Source organism: Marmota monax, unplaced genomic scaffold (genome assembly GCF_021218885.2).
Source record: "Marmota monax isolate L192 unplaced genomic scaffold, Marmota_monax_Labrador192_F-V1.1 WCK01_AAM20220418_F8-fsc00033, whole genome shotgun sequence".
In the NCBI taxonomy this organism is placed as follows: Eukaryota; Metazoa; Chordata; class Mammalia; order Rodentia; family Sciuridae; genus Marmota; species Marmota monax.
In genome coordinates, this window is record NW_026694282.1 from 5,324,753 (window position 1) to 5,347,715 (window position 22,963).

A 22,963-nucleotide genomic window follows, 5' to 3' on the forward strand; every position below is an offset into this window, starting at 1 on the left:
CCATTAGTGGAAAAAGCCAAGTAGAAGAGTTTGACCACAGAATCCTCCTAAGGGTTCGAGAATTGACAGCATCAGTCAGGTAAAACTTGCACTATAAACAAGATAAATGATTGAAGATGTTTAAGAAGCAATTTGATTCCCTCTCCAGTTCCACATTTTGGAGGTCCAACACAATGAAAATTAGGGATTCACAATTACAACTGTCATTTTCAGGACACCAGATAATAAGAAAACTGAACAAGTTTTTAGAAAGAAAAAAAAAAGGGTCAAATACAAACAAGCAGCCATCAGACTTAGAAGCTAAAAGACATGGATTAAGGCCTCCAAGACAAGGGAGCAGATTATGTCCAATCGAATGTGAGGGTAAAAGCAAACATATTTTCAGACAGGAATGTCTTGAAATAGGTACTGCCCTCACATCCCATGACCCCACCTTGGTACTGGGGTTTGAATTTAGGAGTGCTCTACTATTTATCTACATCCTCAGCTCTTTTTGAGACAGGGTCTTGCTAAGTTGAAGAGGCTGGTCTCAAAACTTGCAATCCTCCTGCTTCAGCCTTCTAAGTGGCTGTGCTCAGCCTGCTCTCATACTTTTTATCAGGAAACTATTGGAAAACATGTTCCACCAAATAAGTTAATGAGCCAAAAGTGAGAAAGGCATGGGATCAGGGAAAAAAGGGCACCCAACTTAGAAAAGAAACCCCAGAATGACAGAGAACATTCAGAGTACCTATGCAGTAGATTCAAAAGTTCTGAAGAATTGTAACCCAGGAGGTGAAACTGAATTCGAATGTATTGAAAGATTTTTCATACACTATTTTTGCATTAACTGCAGGCTTTATTTACATTTAAAAAATCAAGGACAATTTCCAACTTTTTTCCCTGCACATATTAACTGAGTGACCTACATATAGTAGGCACCAAAAATATTTTTTGAATGACTGGAAGAATGGGATACCTACACTTGTATAGCATACAATCTGAAAAGGGTGTTATGGTAGGTATGAAGTATCCTAACTTAAGAGGCTCAATATTCTGATGGTACTGATTCATTCTCTGAATAATACCGAATGGCACTAATTCATTTATCTACATGAAGACCAAAAGTAGAACTTCATTTTTAGGAAGGCAATGTGGCCTATTGTTAGGCAACCAAACTCTGCAGCTGGACTATATGAATCCAAATTCCCTTTCATTTAAAATCTGTGTGATTTGGAGTTATTGGACTTCTCTAAGCTTTGACTTTCTAACTAAGAGTTACTTATTCACACGGTTATTGTGACCAGATTATTGTGAGGTTGGTGTTCCACACGACAGTCCCCTCGAGCTTTGGAATTCTGATTACAAAGTCTGAGATTACAGGAAAATCAAATGTGAGAAAGAAACTTGCCTGGAAGTGGGAAAAAACACTTAACTAGGAGTCAGGATGTCTCCCAGTAGATATGTACTACCATCTAGCTGTGTAGCACTGGGAAATCGTTTAATTTCTCGAAATCTCCTTCTCAACTTCACAGTTCCCATTCGCCCTGCCCAGGTGATCTGAGAAGTTAGGGCTTCACTCCACTTCAGCTGTCCGCTGCCAATGCCCACAGTACCTCTCGCTTTAAGGCGAGGTGACTGTGAGTGGAGGAGTTTCAGCCACCAGGGGGGCAGCATCCTTTCCACCGATCACAAACGTACTTCTTGCAACCCTAAACCCAGCTTAAATAGAACAAAACAGTAGCCTTGGTTTTTTCCCTTCCATTTTATATCTCCCGTCGCCCATGCTTGGTTTCATTTTACTGATGAGTTCCACCGGAGATTCCGCAAAGCGTAGGGTTCGCGCGATACCGACGCCGGAAGTGGGTGGTAGCAGGAGCGCGGAACGCTCGCGATATCTCCGCGGGAAGTGGGTGGTGGCAGGGACGCAACGTCTCCTCTCTCTGGAAGACGAGCAATTCTCTCTAGCGATTGCAGCGGTCCGCCCCAGGCGCTCTCCTCTAAGGAAGAGATACCCTACTGCAGCTTTTCCAGCCCCGAGCTCGCGCTCTCGGCTTCTCCGACTGCACATCTATACATCGGTGCGAGCGGTAGCGCAGCCTGCGGAGCTCCCTCCCCAACCCTTCCTCGGTGCTGCAGTTAGGCCGCGCCCTCAGGCCCAGTCCGCGGCGGCTCCGGCGGGTGATGCCAAATACAGCCATGAAGAAAAAGGTGCTGTTGATGGGGAAAAGCGGGTCGGGGAAGACCAGCATGAGGTCCATTATCTTTGCAAATTATATCGCTCGCGATACCAGGCGCCTGGGTGCCACCATTGATGTGGAGCACTCTCACGTCCGATTCCTGGGGAATCTGGTGCTGAACCTGTGGGACTGTGGCGGTCAGGACACCTTTATGGAAAATTACTTCACCAGCCAGCGAGATAACATCTTTCGTAATGTCGAGGTTTTGATTTACGTGTTTGATGTAGAGAGCCGCGAACTGGAAAAGGACATGCATTATTATCAGTCATGTCTGGAGGCCATCCTCCAGAACTCACCTGATGCCAAAATCTTCTGCCTGGTGCACAAAATGGATCTAGTTCAGGAGGATCAGCGTGACCTGATTTTTAAAGAGCGAGAGGAAGACCTGAGGCGTTTATCTCGCCCACTGGAGTGCGCTTGTTTTCGAACATCCATCTGGGATGAAACGCTCTACAAAGCCTGGTCCAGTATCGTCTATCAGCTTATTCCCAACGTTCAGCAGCTGGAAATGAACCTAAGGAATTTTGCCCAAATTATTGAGGCTGATGAAGTTCTGCTGTTCGAGAGAGCTACGTTCTTGGTGATTTCCCATTATCAGTGCAAAGAGCAGCGTGACGTCCACCGGTTTGAGAAGATCAGCAACATCATTAAGCAGTTCAAGCTAAGCTGCAGTAAATTGGCCGCGTCTTTCCAGAGCATGGAAGTTAGGAATTCTAACTTCGCTGCTTTCATCGACATCTTCACATCGAATACATATGTGATGGTGGTTATGTCGGATCCATCCATCCCCTCTGCAGCTACTCTGATCAACATTCGCAATGCCAGGAAACACTTTGAGAAGCTAGAGAGAGTGGATGGCCCCAAGCACAGTCTCCTCATGCGTTGAATATTGCCAAATGCTCTTTATGAAAATGCTGAATTACTTTTTTTTTTTGCATCCTTTGTTGTTAATATTCATAATGTCGTGTGCTTAAAAGTGGGCTTTGAAATGTGTGCTGCTTACTACTTCATCTCTTCCCTGTTCCCTAGTCTTGAAACATTGGACACTATTTACTCAGCTATCCAGTAGAGCTTCAAGATGGCCTTTATGAAAAGTTGGTACAGTGTAACACTAAAGTAGGTGGTTTGTGTATGTTCTGATACCTGGTTATAATAGATAAGCCCATCAAAGCCTTTACCAATATTCTCCTGTATTATCAGATTGCAAAGATGGAATGTTCCTATTTTATCAGCAAGGTATTAAAATGCATTTATAAATTCTTCTTGGCTTCAATCATGAATAAACATTAACTTAGCAATTTAAAACATGGTCTTATTTGAAATAATTTGAAAGTGTGTAGAAACTAAAGATTCTGATTGCCCTCAAGTATTGCTTAACTGGAAAACTTAATTTTGTGAGATTAACCCCTATTGTTTACTGAATATGGACTCTGGAGCTAAAACACTTGAATTAGAATTCAGGGCCTTTCACATACTAACTCTAAGAACTTAAGAGAGAGCCATAATTTCACTGTGCTTGTTTCTTCATTTATGAAATGTAGACAATACCACTTTTATAGGAAAGGATTGAATTAACAAAACATTCAGAATGATGCCTAACATACTCAGTATTATTGTGTTAGCTACCATTACTATCTACTAGGCTAATTCCTCCCAAAACACTCTGAAATCTAGCTGAATATTTGAGCCTAAATGCCAGGTATTAATATTTGATGGGCATTTATCTTAACCTCACAGTCTATGAGGTATTACTGTTATCCAATTTCTAGATAAATTCAAATGTGAATAGTTTTGATCAGCCAGTAAAACTATTCCTTGAAAGAAGTCACTTAAGCATGTAAATTGAGAATTATATGAAGTAATAATCACCTAAAAGCAAGGATGTTTAACTTCTGTCCAAATGGTGGGGTATAATGGTTGGGTGGGGGGCTGGGAGACCTTGATTAAGATCATAACAGCTTTCTCATCTACTAAAATTGAGATGATATTCAAAGATTCTTAGATTGCCTGCTTTCAAGGAAAAATAGAAGTTACTAATTTGAATAAGCAATATGTTCTACTGAAATCGAAAACAGACCTAAAATGTCCCACTACAGTTTAGTAATGGCTGTTTTGTAGATTATTTTATATTAAATCTTAAGTATTTTAGAGCCAAAAGACCACTGATAACTCCAAGCTGCCTTGTTTTACATGAGGCAATAGCTTCATAAAGAATAAATATAAGTGATAGGGCTTTAGAATTTTCAAGACTTTATAAAGTTAATTAACATGTATTAAACCCTGTAGTACCAGATGTGATGACAGGGTTCTTACCCATGAAGAGTAAAAAGTGAAGATCTAGGATATAAAAATCACCTAATTACAGCCATTGGCAATAACAAAGATCTCATGAGAAAACTTAAAATCATTTTAAAATACTGCTGGGATTATAGCCATGTGCCACCATGTGCCCAGCAGCTCAGGAGGCTGAGGCAGGAGGGTCAAAAATTTGGAGCCAGCCTCAGCAACTTAGACCCTAGCTCATAATTTTTAAAAAAATTAGAAGAGTTGGGAATGTGGCTCAGTGGTTAAGCACTCCTGGGTTCAATCCCTGGTACCCTCCTCCCCCCCCAAAAAAACTTTATGTAATAAGTCTAGTCATTAAAACAACAAAATATTCTTTTAACCTGAATCACTCACTCTATGTTGCTGATCAAGTTGTTAATGTTACTTTTGTACATAATCATTTTACAGTTTGCAAGGCATGGTTCTTTTTGATATTATACAGGAAATTCCAGACAGATAGTATAATATTTAATATTTATTAAAAGATAACAGTGTATTGAACATATTTACAAGTAGTCTCACACAGGACTCACAAACAGTCTTGTCTTAGGATATGGATTTGCCAGTTTACAATAAGGAAAAAGGTTATCTTTAGAGCAACTATGTAGCTGAATTTTGTGCAAAAAAGAATTCAACTTTAGCAAATACGTTTACGTAGAAGAAAATGTCCATAAACATTTTTTATTTTAGTACATTCAGAGTAAGGAAAAAACAGGATTTTCTTTCATATAAGTCTCAAGAATTCCCACTTTTTCTTTAGAAAAAAACTGACTTCATATTTTATGGATAAGAAAAAAGTTTGAAAATAACTTTTTGTTTTGTTTTCAGCTAAATTCTTCTTCAATTATTCTTTATTCTGCTTGATAACTTTTTCATGTTCAGCAACTTTACAGGTTCGTCCTTTTTAAACATTTAAAGTAGTTAGGGGCTAATGGTGTAGGTTCAGTGGTACAGTGCATGGTTAGCATGTGCAAGGACCTGGGTTTGAACCCCAGGTCCACACACACAAACAGTAATAATTAGTACATATTACATTATCTAAAGATTAAACTTGATGTAGAAATCAATTTACATACCTTTATGTCTTGCAGAGAGTGAACAGGTACATTCTATGTAAGCTAATAATAAGAAAAAATACAGCTAAAGCCATAAGCCCTCTTTAACATTACTTTTATTCCTTTGAGTAAGAGGCAAACAATTTTAATACTTACAATTGTTAATGACAAAACATGGTCCTTGGGGTATTATGTATGCTTGTGGATGCATACACACACACATCTACGTATAGGTATGTATGTGTATAGATATAATTGTTATAATGAGCACATACAACCACAAAAAAGGTAATATACAATTAAATGAAATACTAAACAAATAACAAGATAAACCATAGATTTCAGAGAAGGGGGATAGGCATGTAGGTTTGGAAAGGACAAATTAAGCCTTCAAGGTGGAAATAAGATTTGTTCTGAACCTTAAGAGAGCTATAGCAATAATAGGCTACAACACAGCTATAGAAGGGGAAGGTAAGATACTCCAACTGCAGAATAATTGTGAATCAAAATTGCTAAAGACCAATGCTCACACATCTCAGTAAAAAAAATGGGAGATTACAGTGGAATGGGGACTAGAGGAAATTTATGTAAGAAATCTTATATGCCCTTAAATTTGAATTCATCTAGAATTAGCAATGCACTATTAATGGGCTCTTAAGCAAGGAAATGATGTAACCAAAGCAGTTCCTCATGATCAAAAGGAGAAAATGGATAGTAAAGAAGCTGAAGGCAAAAAGCTACAAGCAAGTACAATGATTTTAAAGAAATTAAAGATTTGAGCTTTTGTCATGTTGTTGGCACAGCAAGGACAAGGAGGTCAAACACTTTCAGCTTATCACAGGTAAAACTCAATATGATTTGATAAGTCCACAACATCCAGAAACATTTCATCTTTTGATTCTCAGTAATTAAGGATATCCTGCACTTTATTGGTGAACTCCAGCTTTCTGATCAGTTAGCTATCTTTACAGCAGTATATACACACTAGTGTGCCTGCTTCTTAAAGGTACTTCAGAGCTAAATATGACAATTTCTTAGCAGAGGTTCTCAAGTTTTTTACTGAACCTGTGAATTACCAGAGGAGCATATTTAAATTGCAGTTTCGAATTCCTGTTTTAGACCTGAATTACTTAAAATGTATCTGATTCCCAACACAGCTGGTCCTCAAATCCCATCTCAGACAAGTCATTTAAGCTTCCTGGCTTCAGCATAATTATCTGTAAAATAGGCATAATTGCTATCTTACACAGTTACAAAAATTAAATGAAATAACATATTAAGTGTCTAGCAATGGCCCTGGCACTTGGCAGATGCTAATATAATAGTCCTAACTTCTCCCTAATTTAGGATGCTAATTTAGGAAGTGCAGATACAGGATTTTCTCAAAGCAGACTACAGAATGGTCATGTCAGGTCCTTGTCATTTCCTTACTCAAAAAAACCATTAAGCCAGGAATGGTGATGCACACCTATAATCCCAGCAGCTCCGGAGGCTGAAGCAGGAGCCAGCCTCAGCAATTTAATGAGGAAGATGAAACTATTCAGTGGCTATTATATTAAACCACCCAGTGAAAGCACATCAAAACACATAACTTAGAGAGATCCTGTTTCAAAATAAAAGATAAAAACAGGCTGGGGATGTGGCACAGTGGCCCCTAGATTCAATACCCCATACCCAAAAAAAAAAAAAAAAAAAAAAATCAACAGGTCACTGATAATTTTTTAACAAAGTTCAAATTTAAAGGCATAGATCTCCTACATAATTTCCTTTAGTCTTCCACTATGATCTCTCATTTTTAACTAGATCTGCAGAGTTCCTAGTTTGTTATATTAACTAATAAAGACAGCACCTTGGAGGAGCTTTCCTTTCTCTTATCCACTATAAAGAAAGTACTTTTAGGGGCTGGAGATGTGGCTCAAGTGGTAGCACGCTCGCCTGGCATGCGTGAGGCCCGGGTTCGATCCTCAGCACCACATACAAACAAAGATGTTGTGTCTGCCAAAAACTAAAAATAAATAAATAAATATTAAAAAAAAAAAAAAGAAAGTACTTTTATATATGCTTTTTCCTTTTTTTTTTCCTCACAAAAAGACTGATCTTCAAACTGCGATAAGACAAAGAAAAGAGCAGTCCAAGATAAACTATTAAATAGCCCATATACTTTCAGAACTCTTCCTGTCAACTTTTCTCCTATCAATTACTTGGGGGCTGGTGGACAAAATTTTGATGGTTATGTGTCAGAATTCTACAGAAAGTACTGAAGATGATTGCCTTTCCAGTGTCTGTTCCATTCCTTCTGGTTCATGAGGTGAAGGCATGTATTCACTTGGAGGCCAGAGACAAGATCATTTCTAGGTGATGTGATCTGACAAAGTGAGGCAGAAGACTGAATGGAGTTACCAGTTACTTAAAGACAAGTTCTGTTTTCTCAGGTTATTTTGGAACTACTTTGCAGGCAGTAGGGGACTTTAATGATTTTTGAGCAATAAAGTAAAATAATCAATACTAATACAAAATAGTACCTCCCTTTCCTCCCCCCAGAAAAACCAACAATAAAACAAACTAATGAATTTTTAACTTATATTTTTGTTAAAATATAAACTAAGATTAAATTCTCAGTCTAAATTAGACTAAATATAGACTAAATATAAATACAACCCACTGAATGGATTTATAATCCACTTAAGTATTCCTTAAGTGTCCAGTCATTTTCTATTTTCTTCCATCTTCTTCCTTTTTTCTAAATATATTCTGCCCATTCTTCACTTATCATATGTAATTGATTCCATCAAACATCATTTCTCAGGATCAACCTACTTGAATAATCATGAAGCCTGCTTAGAGTTTTTGAAATCTTAAAACTTATCATCTTCACTACACATCCCAAGGCACTATTTTTATCACTTTTGGGGGGAGGGGGGTAGTACCAGAATGTTTCATAAAGAATCAAAAAAGTGGCTTATTTCCATAAAAAGGAAGATGAATATATTCAGTGGCTATTATATTAAACCACCCAGTGAAAGCACATCAAAAACTACTCATCCTTATGTTAATTAACAAAATTATAACAATAAATTCAATTACTACTTTTATCATTCACTTAATGCATACAGGATTCAAGCAATCAGAATGGCTTTCCATATTTGACATCTGCTTTCCAAACACTTCACATTTCAATCTTACATCCCTACAAAGAAATCCAAACGTATTTTCCTTACCTAAAAACACTATAAAAGACTAAAAGGCATTTAGAATTTTTTTAGACCTTGAAAAAGAGTGTTACATTTCCAACCTGTATTTATGTATTTAAGTTATAAGTTATTTTGTGACACAGCTTCAATTAAGTACATCATTGTTCAATTATCTGAATACTGCTTCATCTTGTCAAGTCAAATTCCTTCACATCAAGGCTCTTATTCAAGATTTCTTCTTCTGCAAAATTGATTTTTAAAAAAGAAAAGGGATAAACAAACATTATAAAGAAAAAGAAATTGGGAAGATTTCAAGTAGTAGCAAATTTGGGGTTTGTTGTTGTTGTTGTTCTTTTTCTTTTTCAATATTGGGGACTGAACCCAGGGGCACTTAACTACTGAGCCACATCCTCAACCCTTTTTGTTTTGAGACAGCATCCTGGAAGTTGCTTAGGGCCTCAGGAAGTTGCTGAGGCTGACTTTGAACTTGCAATTCTCCTGCCTCAGTCTCCAGAACCTCTGGGATTATAGGCATGCACCACTGTGCTTGGCTCACAAATTCCTTAATTTAACAAAGGTTTATATTTATGAAAATACTCAAACTATGATAAAATTATCTTTTTTTTTTTTCCATTAAAACACCTTACTTCCAGAAATCAATACATTTCTCCTAGGATACTCTTCAAAATACTAGTATTTAAATATCAGGAGCAAATCAGAGTGATGTGTAAATTAATCTTTATCATCAGATTCCAATCCGTCCCAACACGGTATAAGAGCAATATTTAACAATCACAAGTGAAGAGAATTATGATTAATCCAACATTATCTTCTACCAAGCTTCAATAATGATTAATGCTAACCATTATGGGTTGAATTATGTCCCCCAAAAGGTATGTGAAATTCAAACCCAACTAACTTCAGAATGTGACATTTGCAAAAAAAAAAAAACAGTCTTTAGAGATAAAATTAGCTAAGGTGAGTTCACACTGGAGTAGGGTGGGCCCTAAATTAACTGAAATGACAATGTCGATATAAAATGAGACAGACATGTAATCCCAGGGGCCAGCTTCAACAATTTAGCAAGGCCCTAAGCAACTCAAGTGAGACCCTGTCTCTAAATAAAATACAAAACAGATGTTTTTTGTATTGAGTGCCCCTAAGTTAAATCCCCAGTGCAAAAAAAAAAAAGAGAGAGAGAGAGACAGACACATAAGGGAATAAAGCTATGAAAAGATAGAGACAGTGACAGTGGCACAGGCCTATAATCCCAACAACATGGGAGGGTGAGGCAAGAGGACTACAAATTCAAGGCCAGCCTTAGCAATTTAACAAACTCTAATAGCAACTTAGATTGGGTCTCAAAATAAAAAATAAACTGCATGTAGTGATACACACCTGTAATCCCAGAGGCTTAGGGAAGCTGAGGCAGGAGGATTACAAATTCAAAGCCAGCCTCAGCAATTCAGCAAGACCCTAAGCAACTCAGTGAGATCCCCCTCTCTAAAGTAAATATTTTGAAAAGGAGGCTAGGGATGTGACTCAGTGGTTAAGCGCCCTTGGATCGAATCTCCATTTAAAAAAAGTGTTTCTAGACATTTTTAAATCCACTTTCCAGCTGGGTGCGGTGACATGTGCCTATAATCCCTGCAGCTCAGGAGGCTAAGGCAGAAGGATCACAAGTTCAAAGCCAGTCTCAGCAAATTAGTGAGGCCCTAAGAAACTTAGGAAGACCCTGTCTCAAAAAATAAAAAGGGCTAAAAAATAAAAATAAAAAGGGGCTGGTATGTAGCTCAGTGATAAAGAGCCTCTGGGTTCAATTCCAGATACAAAAATAAATAAATAAAATAAAACCATTTACAATTAGACAAGAAGATTTCAAAGAGATTTACTTTCAATAGTTTGTATTACAAAAACAGTTAAGTTTCGGGAGTTGTGAATTTTTTTCCTACCTCTGACCCTAACCAGTTGTAAACCACATATGCATAAATAGATTCTGAAAGTACCTGTAAAGTAAGGGTTCACTCTTTCAACCCCCAATTAAAGAAAACAGAACATATTTTATCACATTAACAACCAAGATTATGGAGCTGGGGTTGTGGCTCAGTGGTAGAACACTAGCCTAGCACGTTCGAGGCCCTGGTTCGATCCTCAGTACCACATAAAAATAAATAAATAAAATAAAGGTACTGTGTCCAACTACAACTTAAAAAAAAAAAAAAAAACCAAGATTATGCAGCATTCGATATGTATGATTTTTATAAAAAGTTGAGAGAAAACTTCAATAGGTGATGCAAAAATCTAGTTAAATCTTACCTTTTAAATTAGGTGGAAGTTCTCCAAGACCACATGGTACTGTGCTCTTCAATTTTTGCTCCACAGGAGAAAACTTAATTAGTGGTGATAGAGACTGTTTTCTTTCACCAAGGGACGTGCGTAAAGATGGTTTTGTATAATCAATGAGCAAATCATCAGTGTCCAAAAAGTTAAGCATATCATCTGCTTGCATATTTTTAGGTGAAGGACTTGATTCTGGTTTGTGTGTTTCAAGTGCTTCAGAATTAAAGAGGTAAGATTCTTCCCTTTTCTTGGAAAGAGATTTCTTTAGAGCTTCATAACTACTACTAATAGCCTGTAAATTGAAGTCTGATTCTGAAGTAGTCTGTCTTTCTCCCACATAATCTGGAAAAATGCCTCTGTACACAGGACTATTTGATTCCAGTTTAAAATTGGCCTCTGAACTACTAGAACTATTAAGACTTAGGTGACCAACCTCTTCTGGAAGAGTTTCATGTAATATGCCAAAATCTGTATCCTTAAGACTCTTGGAACTAATTTCACTTGCTATCTGAAAAGAGTTCCATAACATAGTCTTATGTATGGAAGGTTCATTATAAGAAGCTTGTGAGCAGTCCAATATTTTAATATACTTCTCTTCACTTTTACCTATCACATCTATTCTATTTCCCACAGTAGGGGAAAATCTCTCTATTTGGCTGATTGTTGAAAGCTTGGTTGGTAAAGGTGTACGTTCTAAATCTTGCTTACAAATTATTTTCTTATTTAACAAATCTGACTGATCTTCTACTGGGGATTCAGTTTTATGACTGGTCACATATTTCTCAGGCATACCCTTAATGCAACCTGAAACAACTTTCTCTTCAGCCAAATGAGATTGATCAAAATCTGAGAATAAACTGGCCATGCTGAATTCTTCTTGATTATGCAACACAGGTAGGGATCCCGACAATACTTCTCTATGTTCAGTATCCACTTGAATCGGTTCTGTACTTCTACTGTCTTCCACTTCAATTGCTTTTCTCCATGAGCTCCTAATTTCAGTTACTAATTAAAAGGGGGGAAAATACAATTTACTAATATTCTCAACATAAAGCCAGCAATTAAACACTTTATTTCTAATGCTGAAAATAAGGATACTGATTCAGTATATGTTCCATAAATATGCTGGTTGGATGCTAAAGTTCCACAAAATACCAAACCCCAACAACATCAGTTAACTCCATCTTCAGCTGATGAAACACAAGATGTGTAAGAAAAGATGTTCCTTAAATAGCATATAGTTTTTCACAATACATATGAGTTATATGCATTAAAAAGACAATTTCTCTTCCATCTAGGTCAGGGTGTAAACTTTTTCTATAAAGGGTCAAATAGTAACATTTTAAGTTTTGCAGCCATCTGATCAGTTCAAACTGTTCAACTCTGCAATTGAAAGTGGCTATAAACAGTATGTCAAGGGAGGGGGTAACAGGAAAAGTAAAGACAGTGGAATGAATCTGACATATCTTTCCCATGTACATATATGACTATACTACAGTGAATCTTTAAAAAAAAAAAAAAAAAAAATTTGTCAACAACTGAGCAAGTTGTGCTCAATAATTTTTTTTTTTTTTTAAACAGAACAAAGAGCAGGACCAGATTTGATTCACAGAATGTAGTTTGCTAACAACCAATCTAGGCTGTGGTTGAGTTGAACTTTAATTAAATCAGGCAGGAAAGAGAAATTGTATTTAATTACTCAACCAAGATGATTTGTTTTGGTTACATAAGAAAACCAGTATCAGAACTTTGCCAGCTGGCTGTGAAGGCAACATGTCTGTAATTCCTCCAGCTACTCAGAAGGCTGAGGCTGGGGGATCCCAAGTTTGAGACCAGCTTAGGTAGTACAGCAAGACTCTTATCTCAACAATAAATAAATAAATTAATGAAGAACTCTGCTTACGAATTATAGGGGAAAAAAGATCTGGTACTATTTGGGGAGAAGTAAAAATCTGTGCAGTTTTTGGCTAATATGCATGGTTGCTGACTGGGAAAATACAGCCTCTATACTTTCTAAATGTGGTCAGATCTGAATGCAGGAGACTTTTTAGAAAGTGGTTAAGTAAAATACTCTCCAGAAAAAAACCCAGGTAACACAACAAAAACAAAATTGTGGTATTATCACGGCAAATTATACCTCTGGAAAGTACATTAAAATCTCAAAATAATACTGATGAAAGACTGAATACTTCACTAAAATTCCCTTACATCACAACAAATAAAGAGCCATTGTCAACTAAGTTGAAAGATACAGAACAGAATTTTAAAATATGTTTCCAAAAGACAATAGGTCTAAGAGTGATAATATATAAGAAAGAGGAAATGAGATAGAAAGCATTATTAACTTACTTAAGTTTTCTGGAGTTCGGGGAATTTGTTTCCTTGTTAAGAAGGGGTTAGAAACTAGAGAGTCGATTAGTTCCTCTAATTTTACTTCTTTTCCTTCAGAGAGCTGTGGTGAATCAGATAAAACTGCTTGGGCAACCTAAAACAGAAAGAGAAAACTTAAAAAACAGCCAACCCCACTAGTCAAATGCAACAAAAACTTCTTAAGAATAGTAAAAGTGCAATGCCACTCCGCTGAGAAGCTGAAGCAGAAGTTCCAGGCCATCCTGGACAATTTAATGAGATCCTGTCTCAAAATAAAAAATAAAAAGGGTTGGGGTTGTCTAACGGTGGGAAAGTGCCACTGGGTTCAATCCCCAGTACTGAAAAATAAATAAACAAAAAATAAAAAAGAATAAGCACTTCACAGTCAGCAGATCCCCCCAAAGCAGATGGCAAAAAAAAAAAAACATGAGCCAGGTACCATGGCATACACCTGTAATTCCAGCTACTCAAAAGAGTCTGAGACCAAAGGATTGCAATTCAAGCCTACCAGCAGCTTAGGGAGACTGTCTCAAAATAAAAATTAAATTAAATTAAAAGGGCTGGAGAAGGATGGGGCTGTAGCTCAGTGGCAGAGCGCTTGCCTCACACGTGTGAGGTACTGGGTTGGATCTTCAGCACCAAATAAAAATAAACAAATATAATAAAGGCCTGCTGTCCATCTACAACTACGAAAAAAAAAATTTTTTTTTAAAATGGCAGGGGACTGAGGAGTTAGCTCAGTGTAGAGGGCCCCTAGTACCACACACAAAAAAACAACAATGAAACTCCAAGGTACTATGTATACATCATCTGGAGTGAAATAAAACATAAAACAATATTTTCATTATCTTAAATGGATAACCCACTAGAAAACAGTGTAGAAAAACAGATTCATACTTGGGAAGATTTATTAGTGGTATGGACAGTGATCTAAGTTACTATCTGCCACATCTTTGGATTTGACTACTCTATACCCACTCAAATGACTATTTTAAAGCAAACAGATTCTCCTTATAATCCATTTGCACAATAATATCTCTATTAACAAAAAGAATACATTCTGACAATATACTTCCTTGCCAAAAACCTCATTATCATATCCAAATTAGTGAGCAATAGGGATACATTCTAAAGTAAAGATAAGAAAGTGTATGAAATAGCACTCTATTAACTAAGTATCAACAAAAATAAAAAACAAAAAACATATGCTTAACTAAATCCAAATATTGCTAAGGTATGTTATGGAAAACATGTATTAAAAATAATATTAGTGAATGATCGACAAGTAATTTGTGTAAGCTGAGTTCTGTAGTACTGAGCAATAGAGGTATAATCTGTTCAATTACTAGTGAAAAGGAGAATAGAATTAAGGGGCAGGATTAGCTAGAAAACTGAGTTCATGAACAGCAATGTATGTAATCACTTTCAAAATATTTAGGAAACAAACCAAAAAAACCTCTAAATATTCCTTGTTTTAATATTAAAAAAAAAAGCAACATTAAAAAATATTTAAAACTATGTAATGGTTAATCCCTAAAATATGAAAGAAGTATTTTTATATTTTGGGGTTTTTGTTTGATTTGGTTTGGTTTGGTACTGGGGATTGAACCCAGGGTCACTCAACCACTGAGATACATTCCAACCCCATTTTATTTTTTGAGACAGGGCATTGCTAAGTTGCTTAGGGCCTCACTAAGTTGCTGCGGTGGCATTGAACTTGGGATCCTCCTACCTCAGCCTCCCAAGTCACTGTAATTACAGATATGTATCATCACCCTAGGATTTTTATACTTTTGGATGATATTTGTAGAATGGAGATGGAGTTCTAAAACATGGATGTAATCTTAGTACATTTATAAGCAATCTATTTCTACTTTTAGGATGGTATCAATTTTGCATTAACCAAGATTTTTATTATCTGTGATCTCCCTTCCCCCAACCAACCTCAGTTAACTGCAAATTAACTGTACTTCACTACTGATTCCAACATCATTGAGTGGCAAAAAGGTATTTAAGTATACTTATCAACAGTCTTTTTCTAACCTCTTCTACCAGATGATCTTGCTCTTTTTGGAAAGGATCACTTTTTGGGGGAGCCAGAGACCCTTCAAATGCTCTAGTCTCTGTATTCTTTGCAACATCTGATACTGAAGAATCTTCCACTTTAAATTCTGGTGTTTTCTTAGATAGTGTTTCATTTTTTTCTTTGGGAGTTCTCATCTTCATATCATAAAGAAAAAAGACATGTAATATTAAAACCTTAATCATGGCCGATCTTGAAGCTTTTTCTTTTTAATTTTTTTAATTTGTTCTTTTAAGATATATTGAAGCTTTTTTTCATTAAACATTCATGTGTAAAATCATGAACCCAAAAAATGTTAATAATGTCATAAAATTATATGTTCACTAGCAGAGTTAAATAATTCCAATAGTTCCACTTGGCAAAAAAACATATAAACAGAAATGGCATAAAATATACAAACACTGAGAAATTAGAAAACAGAAATTAAATTTAATAAAACTATTATAGCAACAAAAATAATATCATTTAGTACAGTCAGAATCAATTGTTTCAGAATATACCTTTTCAAGTAGTGTAACATTGTTTCTATCTGATGATGAAGCTGGCTGTAACAGGAAAGAGGCAGAACTAAAAGGAAAAAACAATAGCAAATTCAAGTTACAAGTAGAAAAAAATTCCATTCACTTGATGTATCTTAATATTTTTTAAAAACTGTCTGCCCCGTATCTGTCCGTTACGATTTCACTCAATTCGTCCCGGTCATCAAAAGGCAGTTTATTCTAGGGAGGTATGGTGACAAGTAGAGCAGTATTTCAGCCCAATTTGTGTATCAGCCTCCCAATTCACATTTTACTTACTTGCTATATATGTTTTAAGTCAATAGCATTTTTAAATATTTTTTAGATGGACACATATCTTTATTTTATTTACTTTTTTATTTATTTTCTATGTGGTGCTCAGGATCGAACCCAGTACCTCACAAGTGTGAGGCAAGCGCTCTACTACTGAGCTATTACCCCAGCCCCAAGTCAATAGCATTTTTTAAAAGGGCTAAATAACCTGATGAACACTCAAAAACTTGAAAAAGGCTTAAAACAGATTCAATTTATTAGAACAGCAATATTACAAGGTTTACAGGGTCCAGATCACAGAATTTCATTGTAGCAAAGTATTTAAGATTCTTTTGATAATTCATGTCTTCAAAATCAATTTCTCATGCTAAATATTGCTTAATTGCAAATATGTTACATATCAAGTCATGAGTTTATTCAGTTTTCATTCACTGTAATCTGTATGTTTATTCTTTAAACTTTTAGATCCCCTGCCCATTTGAATGAATACTAAAAAAAGTAACTTATTAAATTTTAAAACCTTAAAGGAAATGATAACTTTAAAGTAACCATTTGAGGGGGGATGGAGCCATGGCTCAGTGGTAGAATGCTTGCCTGTCATGTGTGAGGCCCTGGGTTTGATATAAATATAAATAAAAGATCCATTGATACTTAAAAAAAAAAAAAAAAACTAACCATTTGATCTTGACCTCAAAAGATCTTTTAAATTCAAAGGTCAAAAGCTTTTCTACCCTAGGTAATTTAAAAAACAGGATTACCAAAGAGACCACTGTCAACAGCAAGCATATAGTACTGAGCTTTTTCACAGCCGTAAGTACAAAATTAAGGGCTTTTGCAAGTATATTAGCCAATATGTGTGTGTGTCTGTGTGCGCACGCTTTTGCAGTGCTGAAGATTAAACCCAGGGACACAATACCTGAATTACAACCTCAACCCAAGCATGTTTATTTTTTTATTTTGAAACAAAATCTCACTAAATTGCCAGGTTGGCCTCAAACTTGAGATCCTCTAACTTTAGCCTCCCTTGTTGCTGGGATTACAGGTATGTAACACAATACCCAGATTAATTTTTCAAATGTTTTCATATATGCACTCTTGGAATCTTCTTGTATCCTCCAAACACAATTCAAAGTCACTACAATTGCTGAAGGTTCAATTTAGCATTAACAAGATATGATGAAGCTGGCTGTAACAGGAAAGAGGCAGGTATCAAAGGTAAAGGGCTATTATATTTCCCTAAATTTCACATTAAAATCATCAAAAAGCTCTCTGAAACAGGGCCAATAATTTATTGACCAATGTCATTAAGGTGCCAGATTGATTGAGACAAGGGGACAAAGGTTTACATTCTTCCCAAAAGCTATTCCCAGGTAGCATAGTTTAGTGTGAGATAGTGCAATACATACACATTAATTGTTTGATGGACTGACCAAATCAATGAGTAAATGTCATTTGAGGATAGGGTTCTTTGGGTGACAACAATTGTTTCTATTTAAATCACTCTTGTGGAGCCTTGTAATAGAGAACAATAGAAATGCATTTTATACCCTCCTCTCTCACATTTCTGAATTGGCAACATGCTATTAGATCTGCTAACATTATAACCAAAGACACTGCTAAAGCAGCCCTAGCTCATTCCTAATTCACTATCTATTTCCATGCCAAGCAAGACCCATAAAATCAAAGCATTGTAACAGACCAAAAGAAAGGGTATTGATCCCATCATGGCATTTATGCCAAAGAAAGAGCAATTCCCAAAAAAAAAAAAAAAAAAAGCAGCATTCTTTTTATAAGAATTTTTTTTCAAAGGGAGAAATAAATATAAACGTCTAAAAACAAACATAATGGTACAAAGCATTAAGTGGAAATTAGTTAACATAATGCTCATTAAAATATAGAGACAAACACAAAACTGTTTACACTATACTAATATTATATAAACTTTGTATTTTAGAACATGACAGTATCCATTCTTTGTTAGAACTAAATTTATATGATTCCATATAAACTCTAGAAAAGAAATTCAAAGGAAAAAAATGTGACAAGTGATTTCATAGAAATTTTAGGCAATTTTTTTCACTTTAATTTACTATTGTTGCTACATTATATCTAGATAGCTGAGAAATAATAGAAATTATTACAAGAAGAAAGGTGAGATTGAAATTCAATTCTAACACTAACAATGTTCAGCTGACATCTTAATATTATACTACCCTATCTTCAAAGTTAACTAAAGGAGAAAATGTAGACATTAAGGGTCAAGAACAGCATCATCATCACCACTAGAAACAACATGGAAACTTCCCCAAAACCATTGTAAAGAAAAATAGTGACCATAGTGACAGAGAAGGAATCACCAATCACTGAACTTCAGTTTTAAGTATGGTGCAGCCTCCATAAGCTCACTACGTCAAAACCAGCAATGACATTTATGGAGAAGACTGTTTTGATACGTGTAAATGATAACTGCATATGAAAGGGCCAACAACATATTCTAAATCTACATTCTTTCCAGATTTTTAATTGAATAGTTATATCAACCATATTCACATATAAATTTCCCAATAATGTAAGATGATAGTATTACAAACTTAAAATTTTGAGTAAATGCTGAACTATTCAGAAAAGGGGATTTTCTTTTCATTCAATAAGCATAGTCTATCCATATTACACATGAACAAAGTACAGGGATTGAATCCAGGAGTGATTAACCTCTGAGCTAAACCTCCAGCCCTTTTTTAATATTTTATTTAAAGACAAGATCTCAATGAATTGCTTAGTGCATCACTAAGTTGCTGAGCCTGGTTTTGAACTTGCCGTCCTCCTGTCTCAGCCTCCCAAGCCACTGGGATTTACAGGCATGAGTCACCACACGCAGCCTCACAAATACCTTTAAGAGTGAAGAATTCTAAGCAATATAATTTATTCTACATCCTAGAAACTCAACTCCTCACAGGTCTTCTGTTCTGCTAACAATACTAACTTTTCACATCCCATTAAGCATTTTACTCCTCACCATGAAAAGCCTTCCCTAGCAGAGTGTGGTGGCATATGCCTATAATGCCAGGGACTTGGGTAGCTGAGGTAGGAGAACTGCAAGTACAAAGCTAGCCTCAGCAACTAAGCGAGGCCCTGAGCAACTCAGCAAGACCCTGTCTCAAAATAAAAAGGGCTTAGGGATATAGCTCAGAACCACAGTCTGAGTTCAATCACCAGAACCAATAAGTGAAGAAAGGAAGAAAGAGAGAGAGAGAGAGAGGGAGGAATCCTTTGCCTAAACACCCTTCAATATCCCAAACCTATAATTTTTAAAAGTATCAAAGTAATTTAAAGACCCAGGAGATTAAAAGAGGAAAAATGTGAACATCAAAGAATACTTAATATGTCTCCTTTTTTCTATATTAAAAGACTACATTCGAACTACCTTTTAAGGGTTGAATGTCTATCTCCTGTATAGAATTGATAGTATATATTACTATACAATTTTCTAAAAAGGAATCAAGGTTCAATAACATTCATGAATAAAACTCAATTTATGTATTAATCTAGTACCTCCATCAATCTATAGTTCAACAAAAGACTTTAATTGAAATACTTAATTTGCCCTCTCAAAGGAAGACAAACCAAGAAAATAACTAAGATTGATAAGTACCAAATATACCCTCCTGGCATGCTATAAGAAAATTGTGACATGAGGATAAATTGGGCAAGCTAATACTCTACTATCAACACTAGATCTTCAGAGATTTTATTATTTTTCCTTAAGTATTCAGAGAATCAACAACAAATCCAAACTTAAGAAAAAAGAGATAGGGCTGGAAATATAGCTCAGTTGGTAGAGTGCTTGCCTCAAATGCACAAGGCCCTGGGTTCTATCCCAAGCACCACCAAAAAAAAAAAAAAAAAAATTCCACAACTAACACTGACCTCCTATGAACAAGAAAGTTATTACAGAGGCAACTGCAAATGGCTCAATTTCACACAAAAGTTTTGACTCTAGTTATAGTATTTCAACTTTCTAAAAATATATATAATGAAAACTACTTCATGTGAAATTTAGAATTATTTTTTTCCCCACAATAATGGAAATTGAACCCAGAGATACTCTACTCCCGATCACCATCTCCAGCCCTTTTTAATGTTATTTTGAGACAAGGTCTCTCTAACTTCCCAAGCTGGCCTGTAGTCACCGGAATTACAGATAGGTGCCAACGCACACAACTTATAGAGCTTTCTGATTTAACTTTCCTAATAATTTTATTTTCATATCTATCCCTCATCTACTTGGAGAAGGTGAACTGAAAGATACCCATTAAAGTCAAATGTCCAGGTGTGGTGGCATGCACGCCATCAGTCCCAGTGAATCAGGAGGCTGAAGCAGGAGGATCACAGGGTTGAGGCCAGCCTCTAAAACTTAGCAAGACCTAAGCAACTTAGCAAGACCTTGTCTCAAATCATAAAAAGGGCTAGAGATGTGGCTCAGTGGTTAAGCACCCCTGGATTCAATCCCCAATACCAAAAAAAAAAAAAAAACCCACAGTCATATGGCAATAAAAATAATAATAAATAATCTATTCAGTATGTCTTAATTCTATTGCTCCTTTACAATGCTTAATAATCTCAATAAAGACCAAATATATTCCACTAGTAAATTACATACACTTAGGGATTTATATATATGTAACCTGGCATCAGTTTTAAGAGCCAAAATGAGATAACAGAGAAAATGGGCAATAAAGAAAATAGGACTACTCCTGAAGGAAACTAACAAAGTAAGTTTAGGATTTTCATATGTTAAATTTGGGGGTGAGAGTAAATCAGAGTCTCCCAATATTTTCTGAAACCATAGAAAAATTTTTAGCAAGTGGTTTGTCAAAAGCCTCAGTACACAATATAGATAACTGAACAAGCTGAAATGGGAAACAGCTGAACGAACCAAAGCCTGAATTAAATTCAGTTATCAAACTAGATGATCTCAAAGATTCCCAAATTCTTGACTTCTAGTTAAGTTTTTACAGAATGTTTTCAAAAGTTCACAAGTACAAAAAAATGGCAAAATTTCCAAAACTTACATTAGATAATTTCTATATACATTTTTTTCTTTAATATCAGATTATCCCCATGAAATACAATATTTAAACTACAGATGGAGAAAAAAAATGCCCATGCATCATAAATGCTAAATCTTTTCTGAAAATGTGGGTCTACTATAAAGTATAAATACTGCCTGGTTAAGATAGGGCAGTTATATAGTAAAGTTTGGAAACTTAGTAGAAAAGTTTCGAAATTAGCTTAAGATGGGACTAAAATTACTATAGAAAATCTTTGCCACCTGCACTTCAGATAGAGCATTAATCTCCAAGATATATAAAGAACTCAAAACACTTAACACCAAAAAAATCAACTAACCCAAATCAATAAATGGGCAAAGGCATTTCACAGAATAGGCACTTCACAAAAGAGGAAATAAAATCCATCAAGAAATATAAAAAATGTTCAACATCTCTACCAATTAGAGAAATGCAAGTTAAAACTACACTGAGATCTCATCTTACTCTAGTCAGAATGACAATTATCAAGAATACAAACAATAATAAGTGTTGGCAAAGATGTGGGGGAAAAGGTACAGTCATACTTTGCTGGTGGGACTGCAAATTGGTGCAACCACTCTGGAAAGCAGTATGGAGATTCCTCAGAAAACTCGGAATGTAACCACTATTTGATCCAGTTATCCCACTCCTCGGTTTATACCTAAAGGACTGAAAATCATCAAACTACACTACTACACTGACGCAGTCACATCAATGTTTATGGCAGCTCAGTTCACAATAGCTAAGTTATGGAACCAACGTAGGTGCCCTTCAACAGAAGAATGGATAAAGAATATGGTGTATATATGTGCACAATGGAATACTACTCAGCCATGAAAAAGAATGACTTTATGTCTTTCATGGGAAAATGGATGGCCTGGAGATTATCATGCTAAGTGAAATAAGTCAATCTCCCCAAAAAACAAAGGCCAAATGTTCTCTCTGATATTCGGATGCTAACACACAAAAAGGTGTGGAGAGGGAAGAATAGAAATTCAGTGGATTAGACAAAGGACCATGAAGGGAAAAGAGAAGACAGGAATAAGAAAGACAGTAGAATGAATTGGATATAATTTTCCTATGTTTGGATATGCATATTTGACCATGTAACTCCACATCATGTACAACCACAAGAATGGGTATACTCCATGTACATATGTCAAAACATACTCTACTATCATGTAGATCTAAAAAGAACAAATCTTTTTAAAAAATATATAGAAAGTCAATATAAATATCAAATTTGTTTTACCTGTTAGCTAGATCACACACAGCTATCAAGGTATCAATGTCTGCTTTGTGATCCTTTTCTTCATTATGTTGCTTAGGTATATCTAAAGTAGAAAAAATAATTACTTATGTTCATACATGTTCAAGTATTTCTTGAAATTCTAAAACCTTTTTATTTTTTTGTACAGTTCTGGGGATTAAACCCCAGTCTTCACACCTATTAGATAAGTAGTCTCTTAGCCCCAGAACAGAAGAAATCAGAAGATAAC

General features: G+C 35.7%; 2 protein-coding genes and 1 non-coding gene across 5 annotated transcripts in view; 1 reads left to right on the forward strand and 2 right to left on the reverse strand.

Annotated features, from left to right (window-relative positions):
* Positions 1-1,886: 1,886 nt before the first annotated feature.
* Positions 1,887-3,524, forward strand: Rraga (Ras related GTP binding A). Its single transcript, XM_046467346.2, has one exon. It carries the CDS (start codon positions 2,164-2,166, stop codon positions 3,103-3,105), a length of 942 nt encoding a protein of 313 aa, XP_046323302.1. The 5' UTR covers positions 1,887-2,163; the 3' UTR covers positions 3,106-3,524.
* Positions 3,525-5,004: 1,480 nt separating this feature from the next.
* Positions 5,005-22,963, reverse strand: part of Haus6 (HAUS augmin like complex subunit 6) — a 40,389-nt gene continuing 22,430 nt past the window's right edge. For 2 of the 3 annotated variants that reach the window (XM_058586375.1, XM_046467354.2), the window contains 6 exons: positions 22,717-22,798; positions 16,084-16,150; positions 15,544-15,720; positions 13,480-13,615; positions 11,107-12,135; positions 5,005-9,031 (listed from right to left, as the gene is read on the reverse strand). In XM_058586375.1, coding sequence (XP_058442358.1) covers positions 8,976-9,031; positions 11,107-12,135; positions 13,480-13,615; positions 15,544-15,720; positions 16,084-16,150; positions 22,717-22,798 — 1,547 coding nt within the window. In that variant the 3' untranslated portion in view covers positions 5,005-8,975. The remainder of the gene's footprint in view (positions 9,032-11,106; positions 12,136-13,479; positions 13,616-15,543; positions 15,721-16,083; positions 16,151-22,716; positions 22,799-22,963) is intronic. The other variant, XM_046467355.2, reaches the window with a different exon arrangement.
* Positions 16,233-16,363, reverse strand: LOC124108877 (small Cajal body-specific RNA 8). The gene has a single exon (XR_006856807.1). It is a non-coding gene; the product is annotated as a small Cajal body-specific RNA 8 (non-coding RNA).

Coding starts and splice junctions, on each gene's coding strand:
- Rraga (XM_046467346.2), top strand. CDS start 2,164: ATGCCAAATACAGCCATGAAGAAAAAGGTGCTGTTGATGGGGAAAAGC.